The 27,703-nt window shown below is 49.9% G+C and overlaps 1 protein-coding gene across 1 annotated transcript in view; it reads left to right on the top strand.

Annotated features, from left to right (window-relative positions):
- SPG11 (SPG11 vesicle trafficking associated, spatacsin) overlaps positions 1 to 27,703 on the top strand; it is a 1,688,331-nt gene that overhangs the window by 1,044,815 nt on the left and 615,813 nt on the right. The window contains exons 29-31 of the mRNA XM_069624201.1: positions 15,841 to 16,006; positions 16,932 to 17,146; positions 21,509 to 22,265. Coding sequence (XP_069480302.1) covers positions 15,841 to 16,006; positions 16,932 to 17,146; positions 21,509 to 22,265 — 1,138 coding nt within the window. The remainder of the gene's footprint in view (positions 1 to 15,840; positions 16,007 to 16,931; positions 17,147 to 21,508; positions 22,266 to 27,703) is intronic.

The following is a 27,703-nucleotide window of genomic DNA, read 5'->3' as shown; positions in this document are numbered from 1 at the left end:
CACCTCCCCAGTCCAGGCATCTCTAAATCCCAGTGTTGTCAGCTAGCCATCAGTAACCCATCCTAACTAGTTCTAGCTGGTAATGAGGGCCTAAAGGCAACAGCTGACTTCTTCTCGTGAGTTTCCAGAGATGCCCTATTCTAACACTCCATTGTATCAATGTGGCTTGATGGCATTGGCGGTGGGTGGATTTTGTAATTGGAGGCACGCGTAAAAGTTTCCCACAAATAGGCTTGGGGTTAAAATGGTTCATTTTTCAGCACCCTTTCGGTAGAAAAATGGGTAAAAAGCAACACAGTTTGCAATCAATATGCAGGGTAAGACATGAAAAAATCGAACAGATGCAAGTCATCAACCATGCACAGGAGTACTTTCTAGAACATTTTCATGATGACTTTTCGCACAATATATGCTAATATAAAAACTTTTCATTCTGGTGTGTCCATACATGTGCATGCTGGCTGCGGCAATATATGCCAGTATTCCCATGCAAGAAAATGCTTATGTTTGCTTTGCACATAACACCTGTAATGATACTGTAAGAAAACATGTCCACGTTGGCTCTGTCAATATTTACCAGTATCCGCACACAAGAACATACTCATATTGGCTTTTTACATGTAAAAATGACATGCTACAGTAAGAACTATGTCCAGACTGGCTGTGCCAAAGTAGGCCAGTCTAGCCACATACTAACACTTATATTTGCTTTACCCTGGATGTCCAGTCCTTTCTACCTTCTCAGTTTGACTCACCTGTGGTGGCTACCTTGGTTTTGAGTACAGTTGACTACTGCAACTCCCTATTTTTAGCTCAACCGTTATACTTAATACGTTGGTTCCAAATTGTTCAGAATTCAGCAGCTCGACTTGTAACTTGTGTTCCTTTTTCCGCCCACATGACTCCTGTTCTTGGTCAACTACACTGGCTCCCTGTATCCAAACGGATTAAATTTAAGTCCCTGTGCATAGTAGACCTGGCCTTCTATGGTATGGGAGCACAGTACTTGCAGTCTAAATTTCGCCCTTATGTCCCAGAACGTTCTCTTTGCTCACAAGAGGCTGATTTCATTCTAGTGCCGCATTTTAGACTGTCTCCTATTGGGGGTCGAGGTTTTTCAGTTGTAGCTGCTCAGCTTTGGAACTGGCGTCCTTCCTCACTTCACTCTAGAGAGAACCATTTTTTGTTTCGATGTTCTCTGAAAACTTTTGTTTTAAAATAATTTTTGTCCTCTACCGCATTTGCTTCCTGCTGGGTTTTTAGCGCTAACATGTCCCCGGGCGAACACTGCGCTTTACAAATGGCAAATACAATACAATACAAAATGCCAAGCCACATTAAGAATGCATGGGCAGACTGGTGTGCCTCATTAAGCCCAATCTAGCTATGTAAAAACAGTTATGTTTGCTTTACCTTTGCTTCCCAGTAAAAATGTCATGCCACAGTTAAAAAAAAAAACATGTAAATCTCTGGCTTCTGCTCCAAATCCCCCCACCACCACAATCAAAAGCCTGATCTCCCTGTACGCAGGCACCATCACATTCACACATCCAGTCATTTCTATCATTCAGTCATGCGCACACACACACAAGCACTACACTTACAAGTGCTCGCAAGCAAACATACATAGACGCATACATAATAAATAGAGATTTTCCTTACCTGCAGCCCCAATTTGGACACCGCCTTCCACGAACAAACTCTGGCACCCATGCAGCATGAACAGGAATCAGAAAACAGAGTGAGCTTCCTGGTTCCTGAAGGCATGCTCGGTGGATTTGGAACATCTCTGTAACACTGCCCAGGAGGACCTTAATATATTGTGTACACACAGGAGTGCCCCTTAGGCACAATTAGGAATGCAGTTCCCTAGCCTGCATCCCCAATGGGCAGTGCAAGCCTGTGGAAGTAAAACACCCCGTGCTTTGCATGGCTTACTGGGCGTGCATGCTGGAGAATAGACGATCAAAGAGAAACCACGTTTCCCTTTGACAGTTAATTAAAGCCAGTCCAGGAGCTTTTGGCAGCGCTCAGTCTTTTCACTGGGTTGCTGGCGGTGCAGGGCACGTTCGCCCATTATGTATGAGCCGCCCCTGGTAAGAACATTTTGTCATGTTTGCTTTGCCTTGATTCCAGGTAGAAAATGCCATGCCAAATTTCACTGGAGTCATTTTTTTTGCTGGTCCATATTTCATCCATATCACTAAGATCTAGATTAAAGAGAGTTGCAGCCGTGTTAGAGCCCTGCTTTACCGCTGTAAACATCAGAATCTTTCTTGTCAGCAGAGGTCGAAGTGGGCGGGAGTGGTGCTCCTATACTTTTTATTTTTACGTTTTACCGTTCCTATACTTTTATTTTAAAAAGAAACCGTTCTGGAATGGTTTCCTTTTAAAATAAAAGTGTAGGAAGAAGTTGAATCTTGCATTTCAGTGCACTGCACTGATCACTCCTTTAAATAGCAGGTGTGTTTGTTTAGGGGTTTGGATTGTGCATGGGAGGGGGTGTGCCGCTGGCGTTTGGGGGGCGCGGGGCAGGCCAGCAGGGAACATAGTGCCACTACTTCTTTTCGTACACTCCGACCCGTGCTTGTCAGAGAGCCTTCCGGAGTGATCCGTAGGTACTACGATGGAACATTCTATGACAAGACTGGAGGCGGCATTATGCTTCATCTTCATTTATTTCTACTCTTCAGCAGTTCAACAAAACACATATAAAACTTTGAAAAGTGTTCAAAAAACTTTTCTCATTTTCAGAACTACAAAATCCATAAGTCTCTGTAGTCCATGCCCTCTCAGCCAGTCACAACCCACTTCGTGTGCTTGGGCTCCTCCTCTTCTTTTACTGCTCTTCAAGCAGATAAGTACCATTTTTTCCCTCTCCGTATGTCAGAGCGAATTGACTGAGTATGAGTGAAAAGATTCGTGTCAGAAAGTGCATTAACCTTTGAGTGTTTTAGCACATTCGTGTATGAGAGAGGAGGATTTGTTTAAAGAAGTTATATATTTTATAGATTATTGTCACTACGGACGCGCGTGCGCGTACAAGATTAGGCATTTTTCATTGGAGGTCGGCGCGAGATTTTCACGAGTAAACCATTAGAAAGTTTTCCTGTTCGAGCAGGAACTCCTCTGGGAGGCTGGCGGCCCCGTGTCATATTACCGACACCTCAGGGGTTTAGCCAGCCTCGCAGGCAGTATTCTAACGGACACGACTGCACTCGCATGGACGGCCCCCACCCTTGGGTAGGAGGAGCTGGCACTCGCGAGGATCGCAGTGTCCCGAGGCTCACGCCGGCAGCCCCCACCCGCGTTTGGGCGGAGCTCCCGCGAGCAAAGTGCGGAGCTCAACGCTCCAAGCCACTATCCCCCACCCGCGGGTGGGAGGAGTTAGGCCGCATAGGACCGCGCTTCAAGCGACGCCGCCGCCGCATTAGTGCGACGTTCGCTGGCATAAGTACATACCTTCAGATCGCTCACACAAGCTACCAAGGTACATTACCATCTTTAAAGAAAAGGAGTTCAGCGGTCATACGATCGTGCGCATAAAGGCACACACAAGCTCAGCAGCTCGCAAGCTCAAGAGCAGTAGACAGCAGAGGACTGGAGATTGTTTACACTGCTGACAAGCAGAAGATTAGCGCACTGAGAGCGAAGATACTCGCATAAGCCAGAAGGCAGAATAAAATGCTAAGGTGCAACCACTGAAAAAAGAAAAAAAAAAGGAGGTTTATTTACCCAGAATCATCAAGAAGGAGCAGTGGGCGTGCTAAGACACCTGACTCAGGTATTTGGGCACACAGCACAGCAGAAGATGTCTGAATTTGAGTGGAGCGAGGAGGAGCAGTCCCAAGACCTCGCTGCCAGTTTTAAACAAGTGCTGGGAAGCTCCCTCATTGATGCTTTGGCAGAAGGGGTTAGACCCCTCCAGGAGAGGCTGGAAACATTGGAAGCTATGCTTTCGCAGCCTAATAGTAACACCAAAGAACTTAAGCGCACACCCACAGAACCCTTGAAAGAGGGACATAAGGGGAGTAAGATAGCCCTCAAGAGGAAAGCCTCTTGACGACCCCCGGGGCTCATTGGAAGAGGCAGTAGATAAGGCCTCGGAGGTGCCTGACGCTTTAGCAAAGCTGAAAGAAGCTTATTAACAAAGGCAGACAGTGCCAAACCTCATGACCCCTTCTCCAGGGGAAGAAAACATGGGAGAAGACCCAGGCTCGGAAGAAGAGCTGATAGAGGACCAGGCCTCACAGGAAGAGGAGGAGGAGGACTGGACAAGACCCAGCGGGGTTAAGAGAGCGCAAAAGGAGAAGCACCTCCTGGAGCAAGACGATATGTTCGACCCGGACAGCATCTGCAATCCGAGGTCCACCGAGTGGCAACAGTCGCTCCGAGTAGCTCAATATATGGCATTAAGATTGCGCAAACCACTAGACAAGGAGGCAGCGCCTACGAGCAGAGTGTCCGCGACCAGACCTTCCGGGGAAAGTTGCGGAAGCCCCCGAGCTCGACCCAAAGATGCTGACCTTCGTGTCAAAAACTAGCAAAGATCCCCGCAAGGGTATTGATAGATCCTGGAAAAGCTGCCAGGAAAAAGTATTAGATTTAGCGGGACCTCTCACCAAGATTATGGACCTCGCAGAGAGGGCTAAGGACACAGGAGAAGAGGTTAACCCGGAGGCCCTTGCAGGGTGGGCTCAGAGAGCAGTTTGTCTTCTAGGGAATGTGAATTGTGCCATCGCGTCAGAAAGAAAGGGTCTACTACTCAAAATAGATTCAAAGCTGAGTGATCTGTCATCGTATGAAGCAGGAGAGGGGAGCCCAGGGCCTCCTGTTTGGAGAGACATTTGGGAAAGAGATGGGACGATTTGTCAGAACGTACGCTTCACTAGAAAAAGCACAAGCATTGATCTGCAAAATATTCTCCATTAGAGTTTTTGGAGGGACCGGCCGCTTCAGGGGTCGTGCAGCCGGTCGCAGCCAAGGAGGGAGAAGTCCCCAGATCGCAATACTGCCAGAACAGGAGTCAAGACACATTCTTCCCATCCAGAGGGAGATTCTGGAGGGGCCGAAGGTCCAGAGGATCAGGACGAGGGCAAGGATTTACCCCAGGTGAGAGCGACTCTATATCCTCCCGCAGGGGGAGGACGCGCATGTTTTTAGAGAATTGGCACGAGCTTTCAAGCGATTCCTGGATATTGCAGACCGTCAGAGGTCTTCGCCTAGATTTTATAGAAGTCCCAATCCAGCTAAGCAGACCGCAGTGTCAGAGGTTAGCGCAAGCAGAACAAGCTTGCCTAGACAGCGAGATAGTGCAGCTTGCTCGCAAACAGGCGACAGAAAGATGCGACTCAGCCCTGAAGTTTGTCAGCAACAAGTTCCTGGTTCACAGGAAAGAGAAAGTGCGTCCGGTTATAAATCTCAAAGAGCTGAACGGTTGGATCATATATCAGCACTTCAAGATGGGGGGCATACATCAGCTCAGAGACTCCCTGAGAGAGGGGGACTGGCTAACGCATTTGGATCTGAAGGACGCTTACCTTACAGTTCCAGTACTCAAGGAGTACAGACCATTCCTGGCTTTTCGCTGGCAGAAACAATTCTGTTAATTCAGGACAATGCCATTCAGACTTTCTTCAGCTCCCTGGGCATTCTCGAAGCTGATGAAGCCGGTGGCAGCAGCAATCGGAGAGAAGGGTGTCAGGCTGATCATTTACCTGGACGACCTCTTACTCCTAGCAGAAGATCGCGAAGTTCTAGTATACCAGACGAGATGGGTGCAGGATCTTCTGGTATCACTGGGATTCCTAGTGAATACAGAGAAGTCAGATACCACACCAGCACAGAGATTAGACTTCCTGGGGTTTGTTCTCGATACCAAGAAAGCGACATTAGAGCTGCCAGCTCGCAAGATAAGACATCAAGAGAGAAATAAGAGTGTGTTTGGAAAAACAGAAAGTATCTCTCAAAACAATAGCGAGGATAGTAGGGCTGTTAGCAGCATCTATTCAGGCCATATTTCCAAGCCCCCTGCACTATCAAGTTCTGCAGAGGTTGAAGATAAAGCATCTTCAACAGGGACTGAAGTACCATCAGCAAGTACCCCTAGATCAAGATTCCATCACAGAACTAGAGTGGTGGTTAAAGAATATGGATGCTTGGAATGGGCGAGCCATATTTGGAGACAAGCCGGATCTGATAATAGAATCGGACGCCAGCCGGAAAGGCTGGGGGGCCAGATGTGGGACTCTACAGACCGCTGGCAAGTGGAGCGAAGAGGAGCTTCGCCTCCACATAAACTGCCTAGAGCTCCTAGCAGGATCGTTCGCGATCAAAGCTTTTACAAGAGGAAGAGTAAAAACTTGTGTTTTGCTGAAGATGGACAACATATCAGCGGTGCGTTACATCAATCACCTAGGCGGTACGAGGTCCAAGATGCTAGCAGAGCTAGCAAAGGACTTGTGGCACTTCTGCCTACGATCAGAGACATCGGTGACGGCAGAGTATCTGCCAGGCACACTGAACATGATAGCAGATTGGAACTCCTGGTACCTGACGGACTCCAGCGATTGGAGACTGGACCCAGCAGTGTTTCAGAAGCTGAACACGAAATGGGGACCATTACAGATGGACCTTTTTGCCTCCCGGCTCAATGCGCAAATGAGCCACTACTACAGTTGGAGACTGGATCCGGGAGCACAAGGAACCAATGCTTTCCTGCAAGAGTGGACAGGAGGTCCGCACTACGCTTTCCCCCCTTTCGTGATGTTGAGCAGAGTTCTAGCGAAATGTCAGAGGGAGAAAGCAGAGTTGGTATTAGTAGTGCCTTTATGGAAGTCACAGGTGTAGTTTCCAACGTTAATGGAACTGGTGACAGACATACCCAGAGTCCTCCCCGAGGGAGAACGACTGCTCACGGACCCAGCTGGGTCATATCATCCTCTGAGAGTGAGAGGGACTCTCCCGTTAGCCGCGTGCAGGATATCATGAGATGTTGGGCACTGCCAGGAATTTCGGCGCAGACTGCACAGCTCATCGCGGAATCCTGGGCTCCATCCACTAGGAGGAGCTATGACGCAGCTTTGGCAAAGTGGACAAGCTGGTGCAAGAACAGAGGTGTTCATCCTGTTTCAGCACCTGTGGTAGAGATTCTGAATTTCCTAGCAAACTTATTACAGAACGGGAGAGCTTTCCGTACCATAGGAGTGTACAGGACAGAAATATCAGCAGGTCACTTGCCAATAGAAGGCGTCCCTGCAGGAGAGCATTCCGCAGTAGTGAGGCTCATTAGAGGTGCTAGATTCAGAGTTCCCCCAGAGCCCAGGTATAATGCCACATGGGATGTGTCGGCGGTACTACGACTATTATCAGGTTGGCCGGCAGATAAGTACCTTTCTCTTAAACAGTTATCAGGGAAGCTAGCTATGTTGTTGTGTTTGTTCTCCTGCAAACGAGTGTCGGACGTTAGAGCCCTAGAGATTAACAGAAGGTCCTTTGGGCCAGACGGAGTGACCTTCTCTATAGTCAAGAGGACCAAGACAGGGACTACTACAGTCCATTACCCGTATTTTCCAAGCAATGCAAAATGGTGCATAGCACGATGCATTAAAGAGTATGAGAGTAGGATGGCAGAGTATAGAGCAGTAAGTACTACTCAGCTTCTAAGAGCGCGCAGGAAGCCCTATCATGCAGTTACGGCAGCTACCATCGCGAGATGGGTCAAAGAGATTATGCAAGCAGCAGGTGTGAATGTGGACATGTATGGAGCGCATTTAGTGAGATGAGCAATGGCTTTGACTGCCGCAAGAGGGGGTGTACCATTAAGTGAAATTATGCTAGCGGCTGACTGGTCAAGTGATCGCACATTTAAAGAGTTTTATTTTAAGCCAGCTGAGAATTTAGCTGGGACAGTGCTGGGAAAGCTTTGAACAAGCATAATGCTCGCCTCCAGTCTTGTCATAGAATGAAGGTTACCCCTGCTAGCTGCGCAGGGAGTATTAATTCTATTAAAGACTAGGAGGCGAGCATTAAATTCCAACCCGAATATTGTACAGTCTATAATATTGCATTGTATTATATTAGTAAGTACACTACATAGACTCCACCCTAAAATCTCCTATTGTATTGTCTCTTAGGAGAAGATCAGAAGAATAACTGAAGACAGAAAAGTAACAGAATGATACAGAGGCCGGAGTTTCGCCAGCAGTTTGAGTTCCCAAGTTAAAGAAATCTTTGCATGGTTAGCAGGGATCAGTTATGGACGTTATGGAAGTTAGGAAAATTTCAGAGCAAGTAAAAGCAGAGGAGGAGCCCAAGCACAGGAAGTGGGTTGTGACTGGCTCAGAGGGCATGTACTACAGAGACTCATGGATTTTGTAGTTTTGAAAATGAGAAAAGTTTGTTGAACACTTTTCAAAGTTTTATATGTGTTTTGTTGAACTGCTGAAGAGTATAAATAAATGAAGATGAAGCATAATGCTCGCCTCCTAGTCTTTAATAGAATTAATACTCCCTGCGCAGCTAGCAGGGGTAATCTTCATTGACACCATCTGTACAAATCTTGCTGGTATTCCACATCTCAGAAGTTTCTGCCATAAGATGGATCTAATTACACAGTCAAACGCATAGGTCAAATCTAACGATGCCATAAAGATTGGATCAGTTTCACTGTGCTGATCTGTCTCCAAAAGATGTGCCATTATGGTTGCATTAAGTGGAGTCCGAATTCTTTTACGGTAACCCACCTGAAAGCATGACAGAATGTCTGATTGCAGCATTACACTTTCCAAATCCCTCAGAACTAAAATAGCAAATACCTTTGAAGAGGCATCCGTAAGAGCTATGGGTCTGTAATTAGAAAGATCAAGGGGCTCGAGTGTTGCAGGTGAAAAGTTAAAAAAAACATTGTATATCCTTCCCCTTTTCCAATGCGTTTTTTTTAACAATATATTGTTTCGAGGGGATTGGGTCCTCCGACGTATTCCATATCTATGACAGGTAATGTCCACAGCTGTGCTGCTTCGGAAAATCTTTGGCTCCTGCGTCGATGACGTCGATGCGCCGTCCCCGAGGACCTCCTCCAACGGCCGACGTCACCCAATGTGATAAGTAGGACGCACGACGCCCATAGCCTCAGTTCCGTTTTTTCCGCGAACGTGTTCGCATCATGAATCTCGGTACGCCTCGACTCTTTGGAGTTTGCTGTTTTCTTCTGGCGTTGAACCTGTTCGGTTTTTTGTGAAGACCTGTTCGTGGCGATGTCTACTTCATCTTCAACCCCGCTTCCGGGCTTCAAGAAATGCAGGGACTGTGGGTCCAAGATGTCGGTCACAGACTCGCACGACGCCTGCCTCTGGTGCCTCGGGGAGGCCCACGATACGGACGACTGTGTCGACTGCCAGTCGCTCACGGCCAAGGCCTTGCGGGAACGCAAGAAGAAGCTGTCGGTAGGTCGGGTGTCTAAGCCCTGGAAGTCGAGGTCTACGGGGCTTTCGACGGATGACTCGAGAGGCGACACTCTCTGCGTCATCGTCGGAAGTCCAGTGGGTCTCCTTCCAGGAGTCGGTCTCACCACTCCTCCGCCTCTTCGAGGCATTCCCGGAAGCGCCAGCATCGGTCGCCTTCCCCGTCCTCTTCTGAGGACTCCGCCCGTCGGCGGGTCGCTTATCCCACCATGCAAGTGACACTGGAGGAATGGGCTTCCTTCGGGAAGCAGATGCTAGCGATTCTTGAAACGCAGGGCACCGGTCCGTCCGCGCCTCCGAGTTGGGTCGGTCGGCACCGGTCGAGAGACACCGCTCGTACGCCTTCGGGCTCGGGTGGTCGGCACGGCTCACGGAAGAGGTCCCGCTCGGACAAGGGTAGCTGTTCTCGCCATGCCCGTTCCAGGTCCCGGTCCTCGACGCGCTCGAGACCGCATGATCCTGTGCCGGCTTCGAAGAAGACGTTGACGCCTGTGGCGCCGAGGTCGTCGACGATTTCTCTCGAGGCTCCGCCTCTGAGGGGGTCGTCGGCGCCTAGGTCGTCGAGAGACACGCTCGGAGCTCCGGCTTCGAGGCCTGTGTTGACGCCGTCGATGCTGGTGGCGCTGCAGCCGACGTCGATTCACTCGACGTCGACGCCGATTCTCTCGGCACCGGCGCTGGCTCGTTCGGCGCCCTCAACGCCTTTCGAGGCGGTGGTGTCGGAGGGGCCCCGTGGTACGGGGTTAGCCCCTAGAAAGGCTCTGGCTAAGGTCAGGCACAGATTTGGTCCCTCTATGTCTTCCTCTCACCGCCTGGAGTACATTTCAGAGGGTTATGAACGTTCTGATGAAAGCTTGGTTCCGGTTACGGTACCAGATGAGTTTATCTCGGGCCATAGCCAGTTTGATGACCTGAGGCAGTCACTGCATGATGCCAGTGGACTGGACACCTCTCGGGAGGTGGAGTTTTGTATGCCGGAGCTTGGCACTCATGCCGATTCCTCATATCGGTGCCTTATGTCTCGGGTCACCAAGTACTTGGGTTGGTCGGCTCCCCCAGGAGAGTTCGTTTGTGATGATCTCACAGACATCCTTGATCTCGGTCCCCCCAATGATCCGGTATTGCCGTTTCATATGGCTCTGCAGAGAAGGGTGGCGGCGGCTTGGACTGCTCCGGAGAGTCTCCCGGCAGTGGGCAAGTCTTATCCTACCATCCCTCCGGATAGGGACGACAAACGTTTTGACGGCTGGACGAAGAAAGTGTTTCCTTCAGGGGGTATGGCGCTTCAGGCGGCCAACTCCATATGTGCCTTGTCTCGTTTCACACACACTCTGTGGAACTGTGTTGCATTAGCGACTGAACATATTCCCGAAGGGGACGAACGGGATGGTTTCCTTGCTATGGTTCAGGATGGCAAGGATGCCATGTGTGAGGCCGTTCAGTCGGGTTTGGACATGGCAGATTGTGTCAGCCGGTCCATGGCGGCGAGCACTGTAATATGCAGGTTTGCATGGTTGCGGAAGTCTGGGTTCGCTCTTGTGCAGTCCCGGCTCCTCAACATGCCCTTTGACGGTGAACATCTTTTTGGCAGCAAGGCCGACGAGAGCCTTGAGAGGTTGCAGACCTCCAAAGCTGCAGCGAAGTCGTTGGGCGCTGCAGTTCGACAACCTCCGCCTTTTCGTCCTAGGGGACAGCAATGGAGGGGAGGTTCCTTTTGCTATTACTTGTCCTTCAATAAAGCGAGAGGAGCTAGCAGTCAAGGAGGCCATCGTAAGAGTGCCAGAGGTGGAAACAAGGGTACTCGAGGTGCCAAGGCCGCTCGGGCAGTTGCCTCTTTGTCCTCAGGCAATGCCGCAGCCGCTACCACTTAGTCATGAGGCCAGGTCCCATGGTTCGCCGGTTGGGAGAAGGCTGGCGCAGCATCTTGTAGAGTGGCGAGCCATTACTTCAGATGTGTGGGTTCGGGAGATCATAACCCACGGCTACTGTCTTCCCTTTCGGCAGCGGCCTCACGACAATCCACCTGGGAACCTCTCTTTGAAGAGTCCGGATCCGCTCCTTGCGCAGGAAATTCAAGCCCTGCTGGAGAAAGGCGCCATAGAACTGGTGCCTGTGGCGGAGAGGAACAAGGGATGGTATTCCCCTTATTTTTTGATTTCGAAGAAAGACGGTGGAAATTGAGACCCATCATGGACTTGCACGGTTTGAACAAACTCCTCAGGAAGGACAAGTTCACAATGGTTACTCCCTCTCAAGTCCTCCAGGCCCTTCAACTTCAGGACTGGTTGGTGTCTCTCGACCTCAAGGACACTTACTTCCATTCTGCCTATCCATCCCAAGCACAAGAAGTACCTGAGGTTCGTGGTTGGCAACTCGCACTTTCACTTTCGGGTCCTGCCGTTCGGATTGACCTCTGCCCCGAGAGTTTTCACCAAGCTCATGGTGGTGGTGGCAGCGCATCTCAGGAAAGGGGGGATTCACGTCTACCCCTACCTGGACGATTGGTTGATCAGGGGGAGCTCTCCCGAGCAAGTCCTGGATCATCTGTCCATCACCTGCCACTCCCTTCACAGGCTGGGCTTCTCCCTCAATTTAAAGAAGTCCCATTTCACACCAACGCAGCGGCTCCAGTACATCGGAGCAGTGCTCGACACATCCCTGGGGCAGTGTTTTCCTCCCCAGGTGAGGGCTCTTCACATTCAGCAGATGGTGCACAAGTTTCAACTTGCCCAGAATCTCCCAGCGTCCGAGTTCTTGAGACTGCTCGGCCTCATGGCATCCTGCATTCTTCTGGTGCCAGAGGCTCGTCTGCGGATGAGATCTTTGCAGTGGGCACTCAAGCTCCAGTGGTCTCAGTCCTCCGGCAGGCTGTCGGACCCTGTTCAGGTGCCGCCCTCGGTCGCCCAGGACCTTCTGTGGTGGGCTGTCGAAGGCAATCTGATGAAGGGGGCCCTATTTTGGCTGCCCTGGCCGGAGGTGATGATCGTGATGGACGCATCCCTCACGGGATGGGGAGCTCATGCCAACGAGTTGACTGTCAGCGGTCGTTGGTCTCTGTCGGAGTCCAGACTCCATATCAATCTGTTGGAGCTGAGGGTCGTCAGGCTTGCCCTAAAGGCTTTTCTGCCACCTGTGCGAGGAAAGAGTGTCCTGATTCTAATGGACAACACGGTGGCCATGCACTACCTCAACAAAAAGGGGTGGGCAGGGTCACTTCCTCTGTGCAGGGAGGCGATGCAGCTCGAGTTCTGGGCTATCCAGCAGGAAGTTTCGATCTCAGCTGTTCATCTGTCTGGAGACGACAACGAGACGGCGGACACTCTGAGCAGGCAGAGCACGATCTCTCACCAGTGGGAGCTGGCTCAGGAGATTCTCCTGGAGATCTTTGCCCTTTGGGGGACCCCTCAAGTGGATCTCTTCGCCTCCAGTGTCAACCGGAAGTGCGAAAGGTTCTGCTCGCAGGAATTTCTTCCAAAAGGAGCCTTAGGAGACGCGTTCGTGGTGGAGTGGTCATTCCCACTGCTGTACGCGTTTCCTCCAGTCCCCATCATCCCGCAAGTACTGCAGAGGTTACGGAGGTTCGGTTCCCGGATGATCCTCATGGCTCCGGCGTGGGCCCGGAGGACATGGTACCCAGACCTTCTCGACTTGTCCATCTGCCCTCCACGTCGTCTTCCCTACCGAGACGATCTGCTCTCACGGGAGGGGGGGTCAGGTTCTCCATCCAGAGGTCAGATCCCTCAACCTTCACGCTTGGTTCTGAAAAATTGAGGTATAAGGATTGGGACCTCCCTGAAGACGTGATGGAGGTGTTGCTCTCGGCCAGGCGGCCGGCAACAAAGTCTCTGTACCGTTGCCATTGGAGAAAGTTCTGCGACTGGTGCAGAGTTAAGAATGTGGATCCTTTTGAATATGACGTTCCCATGGTTCTGTCTTTTTTGCTTTCCTTGGCCCACATGGGCTTGCAAGTGGGGACCATTAAAGGTTACCTGGCGGCACTGTCCATATTTAAGCGCTTGTCTGAAGAATGTTCCTATTTTAAGATTCCTTTAATTTCTCAGTTTTTGAAAGGGCTCACTAATGTATTCCCTCCGTCACCTTTTCTGGTGCCCGGTTGGGATTTGAACCTTGTTCTTAAGTTTCTTATGGGTGTTCCGTTTGAGCCTTTGCATTCTTGCCCTTAGAGACTGTTAACTCTGAAAACTGTGTTTTTGGTTGCAGTTACTTCCGCTCGCAGAGTGAGTGAGTTACAGGCACTTTCAGTTAAGCCACCCTTCACTGTGTTTCATAAGGACAGGGTTGTCCTTAGAGTTCGTCCTTCTTTTCTTCCGAAGGTGGTTTCGGAATTTCCTTTGAGCCAGAAGGTTGTTCTTCCGGCGTTCTATCCTCCTCCACATCCTGGTAAGGAAGAGAAGAGGCTCCATAGGCTTGATCCTAGGAGAGTGTTGAGCTTTTATATTTCGCGCATGTCCCGGGTCAGAGTGGACGATCAGCTCTTTATAGGTTACGCTGGAAGGCGGTTGGGACAAGCTGTTACTAAGCAGACTTTGTCTATATGGATTATCTTGGCAATTTCTGAATGTTACCGCTTGGTGGGTAAGGACCCTCCGGTAGGCTTACGGGCCCATTCTACTAGGGGTATGGCTGCCTCTACTGCCCTGCAGAGGGGTGTTCCTATTCGTAACATCTGTGAAGCAGCCACATGGGCTTCGGTCCATACTTTTGTAAGACACTACTCCCTAGATTTTATCCATGGGCAGGATCTGGCCTTTGGCAAGGCGGTCCTTTACTCTGCAATTCAATTTGGCATTCTAAATGTCTATATTCTAAATTCTTTTCCCTCCTCCATATACGTTGGTACTGCTTTGGGAGTCTGTCATAGATATGGAATACGTCGGAGGACCCAATCCCCTCAAGTTACTCTCTTAACTGGTAACGTTCTTTCGATGGGATGGTCCTACGACGTACTCCATATCGCTCCCTCCCTACCTGCCCCACTACAGAATGTCTTATGTGATTGCAGCTTACGTTTCCGCAAGGCTTTCTGTGCTCATACTGGCAGACTATTGGTGCCACACGTTCTGGGAAAAAACTACAACTGAGGCTACGGGCGTTGTGCGTCCTACTTATAACATCCGGTGACATCGGCTCGACGGAGGCCCTCGAGGACAGCGTATCGATGTCATCGACGCAGGACGCAGAAAATTTTCCAAAGCAGCACAGCTGTGGTGATTACCTGTCATAGATATGGAATATGTCGTCGGACCATCCCATCGAAAGAACGTTACCAAGTAAGAAAGTAACTTGTTCTTTTATGGCATGCTGTGGGTCTGAAAGTTGTTTTTTTTCTGTTGCTAATGTGAGTTCTTTGCTTTTCTGGTTCCGGTCCAGGTTTTCTTAGCAGCGCCCTTAGTTGTTGGGAGTTGTGTTTTTTAAAAAGAAGAGAACACTGGCCACAAAAAGATTTGAAAGGTATCATGTGATAAAGAGTGGAACAGTGAATGGCATCCCAGGGACACATAGGCTAGTAGGGACTGGGGTCCCACAAGTTCCTCACCACACTCATGGGAGCGGTCCCTAATCCCTCCTGACAGGTTGGAGTGCCTGGCCCTGTCATATAAATGACAAACATTCCTCGTCAAGGAGGTCCTGTTAAGACAATGCTCTGTATGAGTTCAAGAGAGTCGTCTTCTCTAGGGTTGAGGGTCTAAGGGAACAGATCGCTCTTCATAAAAGAGGAGAACTTCCCAGAAGTTGTCAGAGAGGTACGTTATCCTGCTGACAGACAGCTGCATTTGCTTAAACTGCGCTTCCGAACATCATTGGCTAATATTGCAACGAGACACAAACAACTCCATCTTGCACAATTACATGTTTGGTACACTAACCAAAAGTGTGGGTAAACTAGAATAAGAATGTGGGTGCACATACAACATACTCCCCCGTAGTGACTACTGTTCGCATAGGCTGTACTTCTCCTTTGCCCACAGGACCCTTCCTCTGTCCCTACTCTTTAAAGAATATCATGTTAATCAGAGAAAAGTCGAGGACGAGCTCAGGGGAAGCAGCCTATGGTGCAGGAGTGAGTTCGGAGCCAACTACCTTCACACTTTTGCATTTGCTCTGATTTACCCGTTTTCCTTCATGCTCTGGATTCTCCCTGATAAATACTGCACGTCAATCTGGCCTGCAGCATGCCAAGCGTTTTTATATTTGCACCAACACGCAGAGCTCTGCCATTGCATCTTGGTTCCTCTCTCTTATGTCGCACGTGTGTCCAATGCTTGCATTCTAAAGCACTGCATCTCTTGTGCCTGAGACTGCTTGTTCGTTCTCCAGATGATCATCAGAAGGGCCTCTTTTCTTCATCTTTCAGCGGAAGGCGGCAGACGTGAAAGCAGACGTTCTGCTTCCGGTTGCCTGGCTGGAGGCCCAGGCGCTGTTCGTTCTGGAGCTGATGATGCAGCAGTGCAGGACTCAGTACGAGTTTGGGAATCTGATGCAGCTCTTTGCAGAGCTTGACACTGTTCTGATATCCAATGGTAAGGGCAGGCGCCAATCTGGTCCTTTGCAGTACCCTCATTTCCAGTTCTAACCACTAATGTTGCTATGCTTTAGCCTCACATATCTAATTTTAAATGTCGAAGATGCCGCAAAAGCAGAGCTCGCTTGCTGGTAATGGCGTTAAAAACGGACTTTCCAATCATATTTCTTGTTTCAGTACATATAAATGTTGCTACATGTGTTTGTGTGTGTGAGGGGAGCATCCTGCACTGCTGCCTACTGTAATAGTAATGTATGTAAATATGCCCTATGTAAAGCGCTTTATAAAAACAAATTATTATAATAAATGATTATGGTTTGTGTGTAAATGAAGCCTGCTTGTACTTTTGTTCCATCTCCTGCTCTGCTGTTAAGTTGATCCCTCTTCTCCACCTTTGCCCTTCCCAGCCTTAGCATGCCATTTTCATCATCCTTTGCTCTTTTATGCCCAATTGATAACGTGCCATTGGCTCTTTGCCCTTCCTCCTGCTCCAATGACAGTGTGCCCAGTGCTATTGGACCTACATCCACTCGCAGTGTTCACATTCCTGGGGCTACCTCAGTGTTAATATGTCCCTTTTCGTGGCCCTGTCTTATCTCGCTGTGTTAACATGTCCTTTCTCCTGACCCTATCTTATGTTCAGTTGTCCTTTCTCTTTATCCTGTCTCCTGCTCCAGTGTTTGTGTTCCATTTGTTGCTTATGTATCTTGCAGAAGAGAAGTTGTTAGTTTGGCTCCTATTGTGTGTAATTGTGCCTATATTTGTGATCTTGTCTTCTACCCCTACGTTACTGTTCCCTTTCTTCTGGTCCCATCTCATGTTATTGATTTGGCCTACTACCCCAATGTTATGCAACACCCCTCATCCCAGTCCTATCACACAACCACCTGTAATTGTGTTTCTTCTCTTTATCTCCATCCCAGGGCTGGACGTGAAGAAGCTGTGCGCTCTGAGCAAGGTCCTGAAGGACACCTCCATCTCTATTGATCGCTCCGTCCTTTCTGATTACAGCCCGGAGCGGCTCCGTCAGGAATGTGCCTCTATTCTGGAGCAGCTGCAGAAGCAGGGCCTCTTCTCTCTGGCCAAGGAGGTGGCAGCATTGGGAGATCTGCCTGTGGACCTGCTAGTAATTGAGGAGGTATGGTCCATCGGACTGGTTGTGTCCATGGCTTAGTGTGCGTCATGTTCTCTATGTGACGCCCCTGCAGCCGTTTGTATTCATTTGTGAGACTGCTCTTGTTGCTCTATCTCTCTGCTGCTAACTTCATTTATGTGACTGTGTGTGGTTCTCTGCCATGCGACTGTGTTTTACTACTTAGTGTCTGTGTTGTGGGTGTCTTCAGGTTGACAACCTGTGTATCTGTGCTCTGACAGCTTAACTGCTTTGTGATTGCATATAGGTGGTGACTGTGTTTGTGTATTTTGTGAGTGTGGGTGTTTGGTGTATATATGTGTATTAGGCACGATTGTCTGTAGTAACCCTGGGGGAGACTACACCAGCCTTGTCCTCTTGGCAATAGGTAACCCAACCTTTGGCATAAGTCTGTACTACACAAGTTGGCAGAGTGACTTCCTTCGTCCAGTGCCCACTCAGGCTTCCTTGCAAAAGACCTCGCCTTTTATGCACGTCTCTCCCATTCATTCGCAGCCTAGCTGTCACTCACACAGCAGCCAGCCAGCCAATCACCTTTGGGTGCATTCCTGTAACCAAGGAGACTAAGCACATGGAGTTTCGGGCACCTCCCTCGCTTCCTGCCCTGCCAGACACGCTGGAGACTGAGGCGGGCTTTACCAGTGAATCCCATCAAAGACAATATGAACAAAGGGGCCAAACCTGGTTTGGCACGCAGAATAAATCTCAAGAAGGTGTCATGGCCACTGGTCAAGGGCCTTTATCTTTATATCCTACAGGGTCCCAATGGGCGCAGTCCTGGCGCCTCTGGCACCAAGCTCATTTAAAAGTGTGCTCTGCACACAGTATGCTCAAAGCATGTGCACCTAGGCCGGGCGTGGCCATACAAAAGCATTGGAAGCATGTGCAGAAGACAGGGGGAGTGGCAATGTGGGGCCACTTGGCGGGGCCTAAAGGGAGTGGCTGGGTCAGGCTATATAAGCCAGCACCACCCGCATGAGTCCCTTCCTATAGCATGAGATGTGATATCTCAATGTCCAGCAGAAGCATCCTCATTCTCTGGAACCCATCCTGCATCTTACCTGGAATCAGCCACGCCATCGCTGGAAGCACTGCTGTCCGCTTCAAACTCTGCAGCTACCGCGCGCATCTTACCTGAGACCAGCCACGCCATCGCTGGAAGCACTGCTACCCGCTTCCACCTCTGCAGCTACCGCGCGCATCTTACCTGGGGAGACTACTTACCTGGGGCACCCTGGGGAGACTACACCAGCCTGGTCCTCTTGGCAATAGGTAACCCAACCTTTGGTATAAGTCTGTATTACACAAGTTGGTAGAGTGACTGAGCAGTCAGGCTTATCTAAAGAGGGGTCAATGTGAGCTGTAGGGTTGTAACATAGTTTCACGGTGACACGTATCCAAATAACACTTACACTCAAGGTTTCTTGATTAAATCATTATTTATTAATTTAACAGTCCGTTTTAAAATAGGCCTTCTTTAGAAGGGAGCAATTGGCAACAATAAAAATACACTCCTTCAGTTCAATACAGTAAGTAGATACCCTTTTGGGATGGCACACAGATTTCCTACACTCCGAGGTGACTTCAGTAGCTGGGACACTGTGGACATTTATATATCACTTTTCACACTTAAATGGTAATATTGAAGTTGTGGCAAAAAGGAAAAGGTTAGGGAAGGAAACAATGGTTAATATGTTTCTCAAACAGGTAAGCACTTTTGAATCCCCCAGTGCAATGTAGATTAACCCTTTCCCAGCTATACAAGTAAGGTTTGTATGACTTTTTGGAGGAATAGTTAAACACAAAGTCAGACGTTAGAAAAGTCTTCAGGGAGCCAGGACAGCCAATGTGACTTGAGCAAAGTCTAGGGGAGCTGAGGCACTTTTTGAAGGTTGGTAAAAGTCTTGCACAATGTTAAAAGAGAGTTTATTGAAAAAGAAATCACTGTTGGGCCACAAGCTGGGAAGCTTGTGAAGGGCAAAGCTTCAAGCAACTCTGCAGAAGGCAGCAACTGCAAGTCTCAACTGAGAACAGGCAAGCTACATACACAAGAGGTAGTTCACAGTACCTCAGGTCTGAAGAAATGGTTCCAGCTGGGTTCTGTTCTTGTTGTAGTTCCTGCAGACCCTGTTGTTCCTGCGCCTCAGTGGTGGGGACAAGAGGGAGGACGTCTGGGGACACCTGCACTAGATTCGAAGGTCGGCTGCAGCAATGGGCAAAGATCATATCAGCGGCCCTTTGCGGTTTCAGCTTCTTGCGAATAGCACCACTGCAGTGCTTGGACACCTTGTGGGCTTTCCTTGCTTCTGGGGTCCAGCACTCTGTTGAGGTGGCTCAGGCTTGGTCAGCCCTGCTTCGAGGGAGTCCCAGGGATCTTCCTGGAGCTCGGGTCCAGCTTAAAAACGATGCACTAGATTCTGGTTTTCCTGTCCCCAGGCACTCGGTTCCTGCAGCAGCAATGGAAGTACAGCCAGCAGAGAGAGGATTTCCAGTCGAGTTAGTCTTGGGGTCGATTGGTCCCACCAACCCAAGGGGAGAAGTCGTCCTTTGCAGGGCTTCCATAGTCAAGGCAAATTCGGAGCTTGAGCACTGCAGCAGGGCTTCATAGGGGTTCACCAGGCAAACCAAAGGTCAAGGAGTTGCAGCAAGCTTCTCTCCCAAGTTCTTCTTCGGATTCCAATCTGAAATAAATGAATGAAGTGGAATTAGATCCAGGAAAAGCTGCGGCCACATTATTTATTGGGACTACAGGTATAGCTAGAAGCTGATTCTAGGGGATGCCAGGTACCCCCATGAACGCACCCTTGCCCAAACATTTTGTCACAGCTCATATTTATGCTATGCAATTATGGACCCTTCTCGCTTGGGATGTCCTTTGGGCTTTGACACCTGAAACCATACAAAAAACATACAAGCCCCTGCACCATGGACACTACCAGAAAAGGAACAAGGTGTAGCTAAAACATAAACCAGTAAAAATGGCAATATGTACCAAAAGATGCGATCCAGTTCTCACAGTAACTCTTTGTGTACTGCTTGTGTCTGCAATGTGAGAGTGTGTGTGTGTTTGTGCTATGTTAGTTCCTGAGATTCTTACAGCTCAGTGGCTTCCTTTGTGACTGTTAGGCGATCTTTCAATCAAGCACCCTTCCTAGCTTATACCTGATATTTTTCCCTGCCCTTTCAGAAGTGCAGCTTGTTGTCTTTTAACCTATTTGACATCTCTGTCCCTCACTTTACTAACAGGTTGGTAGCTTTTCAAGTCACACTGCATTTTTACAGGATCAAAAGTTCAAGTTCCCCTGATTTTGGCATAAAAGACAGCATTACCAATTGGTTTTAAAAGAAGTCAAATACATTGTATTATTTATGGAAAATAATAGAGCTTATTACTGTCCTTGTGCACAAATTGCAAGAATAGTAATGTCATTTTTCTGCACCCATTACCACTGTAATGTGGTCCCTGTCATGATGCTTGTCTGAGTGACTATCACCCATTGTCACCATGCATGGATTGCCAGACCTTGGTCTGTGGGGAAAGGTTCCATAATGTTTACCTCCAGAAAATTCAAGTCTTCTCAATTCCAGTCACTCTAGACTAGATCCTCCCTCCCAAAATGTGGGCTCCTTTGTTAGCAGCCTTCCATGATTCATGGTTTCCAGAGATGATCTGCACTAACATATCCGTCATGAATTTCCGTGTGCTCCTGATCAGAGGAGAGAGAGATTTTCTCTCTTGAAAGTGGGTTAACACTATCCTCACTCCCCTCTTGAAAGAAAGGAAATCTTACAAAGATATTTTCTTTCTCTGAACAAAAGGGGCTCAAGAGGAAAGAAACCCCATCCTCCATCTCCCCTGTTTCTAGTAGAGCTGAATGCTGGGTGGATTGAGGAATTGAAATGTCTTTGTGAAGCAAGTACTTTATAATCCAGTGGCTCTAAGAGAGCATGTCATTGAAGTCTTCTTGTGCATTCATTGATTATCTACAGCTCTCTCTGTCTCTCTGTCTCTCTCGCTGTCTCTCTTTGGACTCACTTTCCTATTCATCTTTGCTTTTTTCCAATGTTTTTAACCTGATTTCACCTCTACGTTTAGTGGTTTTTACAATACTGTGGCTGACTCTTGTTTCCTTGTCTAAACAATTTCTGAAGATGCATGTTTCTTTATTTTCTTGATCTCCATTCTTTCCCTTTATTTTGCTCAATGCTTTTCCTGTCTGTTTTTCTCAGTTGTCCTCCCAGATTTTCCACTATCTCCTGGGGGTTCTGCTTTCTTTCGGACTAGTGTTTTTGTGGCAGTGGTTACCTTTAAGCATGACATTGATACACTTGTGGTTCTCCCCACAGCTGAACCAGGACCAGCAAACTCTCCAGCGCACTGACCAGTGGCACAGGAAGAAAGCCAGGATCGACTTTTGGAGGAAATGTCATGAGAGCTTCAGCAGCCATAGTATCTCTAGCAGATCAGCGTCAGCTTTTTTCTCCACCCAGGCAGAATCGCTGCATGTACCTCCAGAGGGCAGCCATGCAGATGAGGGCATGGAAGCCTTGTCTGAAAAGCACCTGCTACTCTCCATGTCTGGGCACTGGCTGGCAAAGGAGAATCCAGTGCAGCTGGCAGCCTTGGAAGGCCTAGAGCGTGAAATCTGGTTGTGCCGCATCGCTCAGCAGACACTCATTGTGGACCATGAGTGGATCCAGGGCAGGTTTGCACGGCAAGTGTCCATCGGTGGCGACTTATCTTTTGACCAACTGGCTAAGCAGTTTTCATTCTCAAAACTGGCTGCATTGAACACCTCAGAATACCTGCGTCCAGAGGATGTGCCACACACTGCAGGGGGACCACTGAACCTAGGGCACGCTGAGGTGCAATCACTCAATCATCTGATTGGCCGCCTCCTAGATGACAGCTGTATCCATGAAGCCAGCCGCGTGTGCCGGTATTTTGGTTTTGGCCACCCTGACGTGTGTCTAGTTCTGCATTGCAGGGCACTTGCTGCTGGTGAGATCTCTGTCAGCGAGAGACACCCTGTTCTATATCAGCTCCTTCGAGATGAGGAAGCCGACCATGCTGTGCGAGGCAGGAAGAGCCGGCTGCAGAAGGGTAAGTGTAAATCACACTGGGCAACTATAGCAATGGAAAATAATTAGGGTAGGACAACACCAGGAGCATTTGGCTGCAATTAAGTGAGAGTAGGTTGGCAAGTTAGGTCTGGGACCCTACTACATAGGGGTGAGTTTAGGGTACACTAGATGGAGCTTGGAGGGGTTGGGCTGCCAAAGTGTGAGCACAGATGTCATTGGACAAATTTAGCCAGCACCAGGAGCAGGCAAACTCTGGTGGAGTTGGTGGTTCACAGGTGAATGGAGATAACACTGAACTAATGTTGGGTATGTTTAGACTGCTCTATGTTAATTTAGCCAATGCTAATAAAAACCAGAAAGATCAATGAGTAAGGTAACTGATGGCACGTGGATGCCCGGAGAGAAACTGTGTTAGTTGAGAGACCCCGAATGAGGAGGGTGTGGCTGTTAAGATGGATTTCTAGAATCTGGCCTGGTGTACAGGGGAACTCTGAGAGGATAGCCCAAACCGTTCAAGGTAAGCGTGGAAAGTGGTCAAGGTTTAGTCTCAGGAGAAAGTAAGTGGAGTCAGGGGTCCACAATGAGTCCGTACAGTGAAGCATATATTAATTCAATTTAGACAGGTAAGTATAAAAATACTCAATGTATTATAGGCCCACACTAGAAAAATGAATCAAGCAGGTTGTAATATCGCACAATACTCAATTACCAAACATATACACAGACACCCTTTAGGAATGTATACAATAACTTAGTCAACTAAAAGAAGTTAAGTAGTGATGCAGTAGAATTAAACTAATTCACAAGAATTGTACCCTGATTTTATAAATCCAGTCCCTATGATGTATGGGAGCTTGTGCCCAAAAGTCACAAAAGCTTCTTCTTAGGAGTGGGGACAGATGTAGGAAGAGTTCTTGTGGTGGTGAAAATGTTCCAGAAAATAGTCAAAAGGTTACATGTATATCAAATATTATTTCTATTTTTCATAGGCCAGGTTTTAGATCCGATGATCAAAAAGTGATGGAATGGAAAAACCAAAGTTTATTCCAAGGTTTATTCTAATGAGAACAGGGGGAGGTGAATGCATTGCAATTACTTATCCCCCTGACTCCAATTTTCCCAAATGACTAGGCAGGTCGACTGGGGGTTGCTGTAGGTAGGTTTTGCAACCGTTGGATCCAGTAGAGGATGCCCAGGAGCTGCGGGGTGGAAGGATTATTCCGTTCTGTCCCAGGAGCAGAGTGCAACACTTTGTGAGGGAAAATACAGAAGCCACCAATGCAGACCTCTTCAGGACCCTTCACCAGATGAGGCTCTTTTCTGCAGCTGAGCGTGGAGAGCGGTCGCCGGTGGCCTGAGGGGATCAGCAGGCCTGGAAAGCCCTGCCTGGGCCTCCGTGAGTGTTTCTGTGCTTCTTTAATAATAAGGAAAAAGAAAGTTTGAATTTTTTTTCCCTCGCGCTCCTAGCGCGGTGTGTGACCTGCTCCTGCTCCCCCCCCTCCCACTTCCTGGTCTTCCCCTCCCCCCCCGCCTCCCTGCCCGCCCACCCCCCCCTCTGATTGGTTGTGTGCCTGCCTCCCCTCTGGCCTACTCGACGGCCGTTCCCCACGCTCGCTTCTTTTCTGCAGCTGAGCGTGGAGAGCGGTCGCCGGTGGCCTGAGGGGATCAGCAGGCCTGGAAAGCCCTGCCTGGGCCTCCGTGAGTGTTTCTGTGCTTCTTTAATAATAAGGAAAAAGAAAGTTTGAATTTTTTTTTTCCCTCGCGCTCCTAGCGCGGTGTGTGACCTGCTCCTGCTCCCCCCCTCCCACTTCCTGGTCTTCCCCTCCCTCCCCGCCTCCCTGCCCGCCCACCCCCCCCTCTGATTGGTTGTGTGCCTGCCTCCCCTCTGGCCTACTCGACGGCCGTTCCCCACGCTCGCTTCTTTTCTGCAGCTGAGCGTGGAGAGCGGTCGCCGGTGGCCTGAGGGGATCAGCAGGCCTGGAAAGCCCTGCCTGGGCCTCCGTGAGTGTTTCTGTGCTTCTTTAATAATAAGGAAAAAGAAAGTTTGAATTTTTTTTCCCTCGCGCTCCTAGCGCGGTGTGTGACCTGCTCCTGCTCCCCCCCCTCCCACTTCCTGGTCTTCCCCTCCCTCCCCGCCTCCCTGCCCGCCCACACCCCCCCCCCTTCCTCTCCCTCTGCCTATAAACTCCCCCCTCCTGGGCAGCCCTCTGCCCGGCAGCCCCCGCGGCTAAGGGCCCCAGGCCAAGGGCGACTCCTACAGGGCGGCTCCCTGTGTGTCTGCAGGTGTCCGCAGGGGACGCCAGGCGCCAGCTCCTCCGCTCTCTGGCCGACCCCCCCTCACCTTGCACACCTCATCCGCATGATGCCTCGCCCCCTTATTCCAATTGTTTTGGTAAACTATGGTGCTTTTTTTCTCCCCTCGCAGGATTCTCAAACTTAGGTGGCCCTGACCTACTAAGCATTACTGTTTTGCTCTGCATTGTGTTCAACTAGTGCCCTCCACTCACTTCCTGTCTGCATACTCGTGTCGTCCACCTCCCCTCTTACTCCATGGTGCTCTCCATCTCGCCTATCTACTCTAACTGCTTCTCCATTGACTATCCTGGTCTACTCACTAAATCCGGTAGGAAAAAGTTTAAAAAGGACATCCTGGTCTCCAACCCAGGCCTCCCTATCGCTGACACCTACACGAGCGCCTGCTCCAAGGAAACTCTCACTGACATTCTCTTTTTCGTGCCTTCACCTGAACTATGGACCCTTCACATGGTCGCTGTGCTCTCTCCTTTCTCCACCTCTCCCATTAATGGTGGCACCCGTTGGGATGTCCTCTTGGCCCCTTTCCACTCCTCTAAAGCCATCATTAATGTCTATGCTAACGGGACCGTCTTGGTCCAAGGCCCTCAGGCCAACCTTCACCTCTTTGATAGACGCTTCCCATGCCTCATCAACTTCCTCTCCGCTCCCGCTGTCCCCCCTCCTCTGTCCTCGGCTACCTTGCCTCTCCCCTCCCTCCCTGCCCCTTCTCTTGCTCCCTCTTCAACTCCTTCTCCAACACCTCCGCAGGGCGTACCTCTGATCTGTACCCCTCCCCGGAAGTTTTTCAAGGGTGGCAACCTTCTCCACATTGCCACTCTAAATTCTCGCTCTGCCATCAAGCACTCCTCTGATATCTGTCGCCTTCTTGAGGAACTGGACCTCGACGTCCTCGGTCTCACTGAGACCTGGTTCACTGCCAGCTCTGCCACCAGCTTCGACACACTCCTACCTGACGGCTACAAGATCCTCTCTGTGCCCAGGCCTAACCGTTCAGGGGGTGGTGTTGCCCTTATCTTCCCTGAGTGGATTCCTGCCACTGTCACTCCTACGCAGACCTACTCCTCTTTTGAATGTCTTGTCTGCCGACTCTCTCTCTCTCCTAGCCATTCCCTTACCGTGGCCACTATCTATCGGCCACCTGGTCAAATTTCCTCCTTCCTCTCTGAGTGGGCTGACCTCTCCTCCTCACTCCTGTCCTCAACCACCCAACTCCTCTTTCTCGGTGACTTCAACATCCACCTCGATGCCTCCTGTCCCCCCACTGGTCTCTTTCGCGAACTCTGCAACTCTCTCTCACTCTCTATTCTCCCGTCTGGGCCTACTCACTCTGCAGGGCACACTCTTGATGCTCTGATCTCTTCTGACCTTCCCCTCTCCCTCCCTCTCTCCACTCCTCTCTCCTGGAGCGGTCACTTTCTCCTATCCTCCTACCTCTCCCTCCCCAACCCACAGGCAAAGCCACCCTCTTCACTGCCTCCCACCTTCTCGGTCATCCGACCCATGAAGCGCGTGTCAGTTGAGGCTTTCGCTGCTACCTTCTCGCCCCCTTCTCCCCCCTCGGCTGACTCCCACCCTGACACAGCCCTCTCCATGCTCTATTCCTCTATATCTGATACTCTCGATATCCTTGCCCCCGTCATGAGAATCCGCCTGAAGCCCAAAGCCAAATGTAACTCCTGGTATGACTCGGATCTCGTCACCCTAAAACGCAAGTGCAGGGTGGCAGAGAGGAAATGGCGTGCTTCATGTTCATCCTCTGACAAACTGGCCTGCCGCCTGCTCCAAAGGCAATACCGGCTCTCCGTTCTCACCAAGAAGTGAGCCCTTATCCAAGCCCGCATCTCTGAGGCATCTAACAACTCGGCCGAACTCTTTAAAATCTGCAAGGAGCTGGCCAACCCTGCTGCAGTCTCTACCTCTCCTGTCCCCTCCCAGGCCCTTTGCACTGCACTGGCCTTGCACTTCATCTCAAAAACTCAGGACATCCTGTCCTCGCTCTCCTCCTCTCACCTCCCTCCCTCTCTTCCCGGCTCTTCCTCTTGCTCTCTTGCAGCTGCCCCTCCGCCCTCCTTCTCTGCTTTTCCACCTTTTTCTGCTGATGAGGTTTCCAGACAAGTCCGATCTATGAAAGCCTCGTCTAAACAGGTTCACCCCTGTTCCTCCAAAACCATCAAGGACCACATCGACTCCCTGGCTCCTGCCCTGGCTGACTTTTGCAACCACTCATTCGCCTCTGGAGTCTTCCCATCCCCCCTCAAGCACTCCCTTGTGCACCCCCTCCTCAAGAAACCCTCTTCCGACCCCTCCTGCCCGGCCAACTATCGCCCAATCTCCATTACTCCCTTTTTGGGCAAGCTCCTGGAGAAACTGGCCATCTCCCAGCTTAACCTCCATGCTGAATATGTTGGTAACCTTCATGACCATCAATCCGGCTTCAGAGCGGCCAGAAGCACAGAAACTGCTCTCCTGAACATCCGTGAGGACCTGCTCCTGAACCTCGATTCCAACACTCCCTGTGTTCTCATTCTGCTCGATCTCTCCTCTGCCTTTGACACTGTCAACCATTCCATCCTGCTCAACCGTCTCCGTGATAACCTGGGTATCACTGGTCAGGCTCTGGCATGGCTGACCTCTTTCCTTTCCAGTCGACCCTCCCAGGTCCAAATGGGCTCCTTCCTCTCCGACATCTTTTTCTCCACCTGTGGTGTCCCCCAGGGATCCAACCTCTCTCCCTGGCTTTTCAACCAGTATCTGGCACTCCTTGCCCACCGCATCGCCGCTCTCTGCCCCCACTTCCAGTGCTATGCGGACGATACCCAGCTCATTTTCAGGCTACCCTCGGCCTCCTCCTCTTCTTCCCTCATCTCCGACTGTCTGTCTGCTATCCAGGAATGGTGTGCCGCCAATGACCTCTGCCTTAACGCCAGCAAGACTGAGATTCTATTCATCGGCACACCCACTCCCTCCTTCCCTGCAGCCCTCTGGCCGGCCTCCCTTGGCCCCCTTCCTGCCCCTACCTGCAAGGCTAAAAACCTTGGGGTCATCTTCGACTCCACACTCTCCTTCTCTCCTCATATATCTGACGTCTCTAAGAAGTCACACTACCAGCTGCACCTCCTCAGAGGTATTCTTCCCTTCCTC

This window comes from Ambystoma mexicanum, chromosome 11 (assembly GCF_040938575.1).
Source record: "Ambystoma mexicanum isolate Mex_15411 chromosome 11, UKY_AmexF1_1, whole genome shotgun sequence".
Classification (NCBI taxonomy): Eukaryota; Metazoa; Chordata; class Amphibia; order Caudata; family Ambystomatidae; genus Ambystoma; species Ambystoma mexicanum.
Note: the sequence above shows the minus strand (reverse complement) of the source record. Positions and strands in the feature narration are given on the sequence as shown.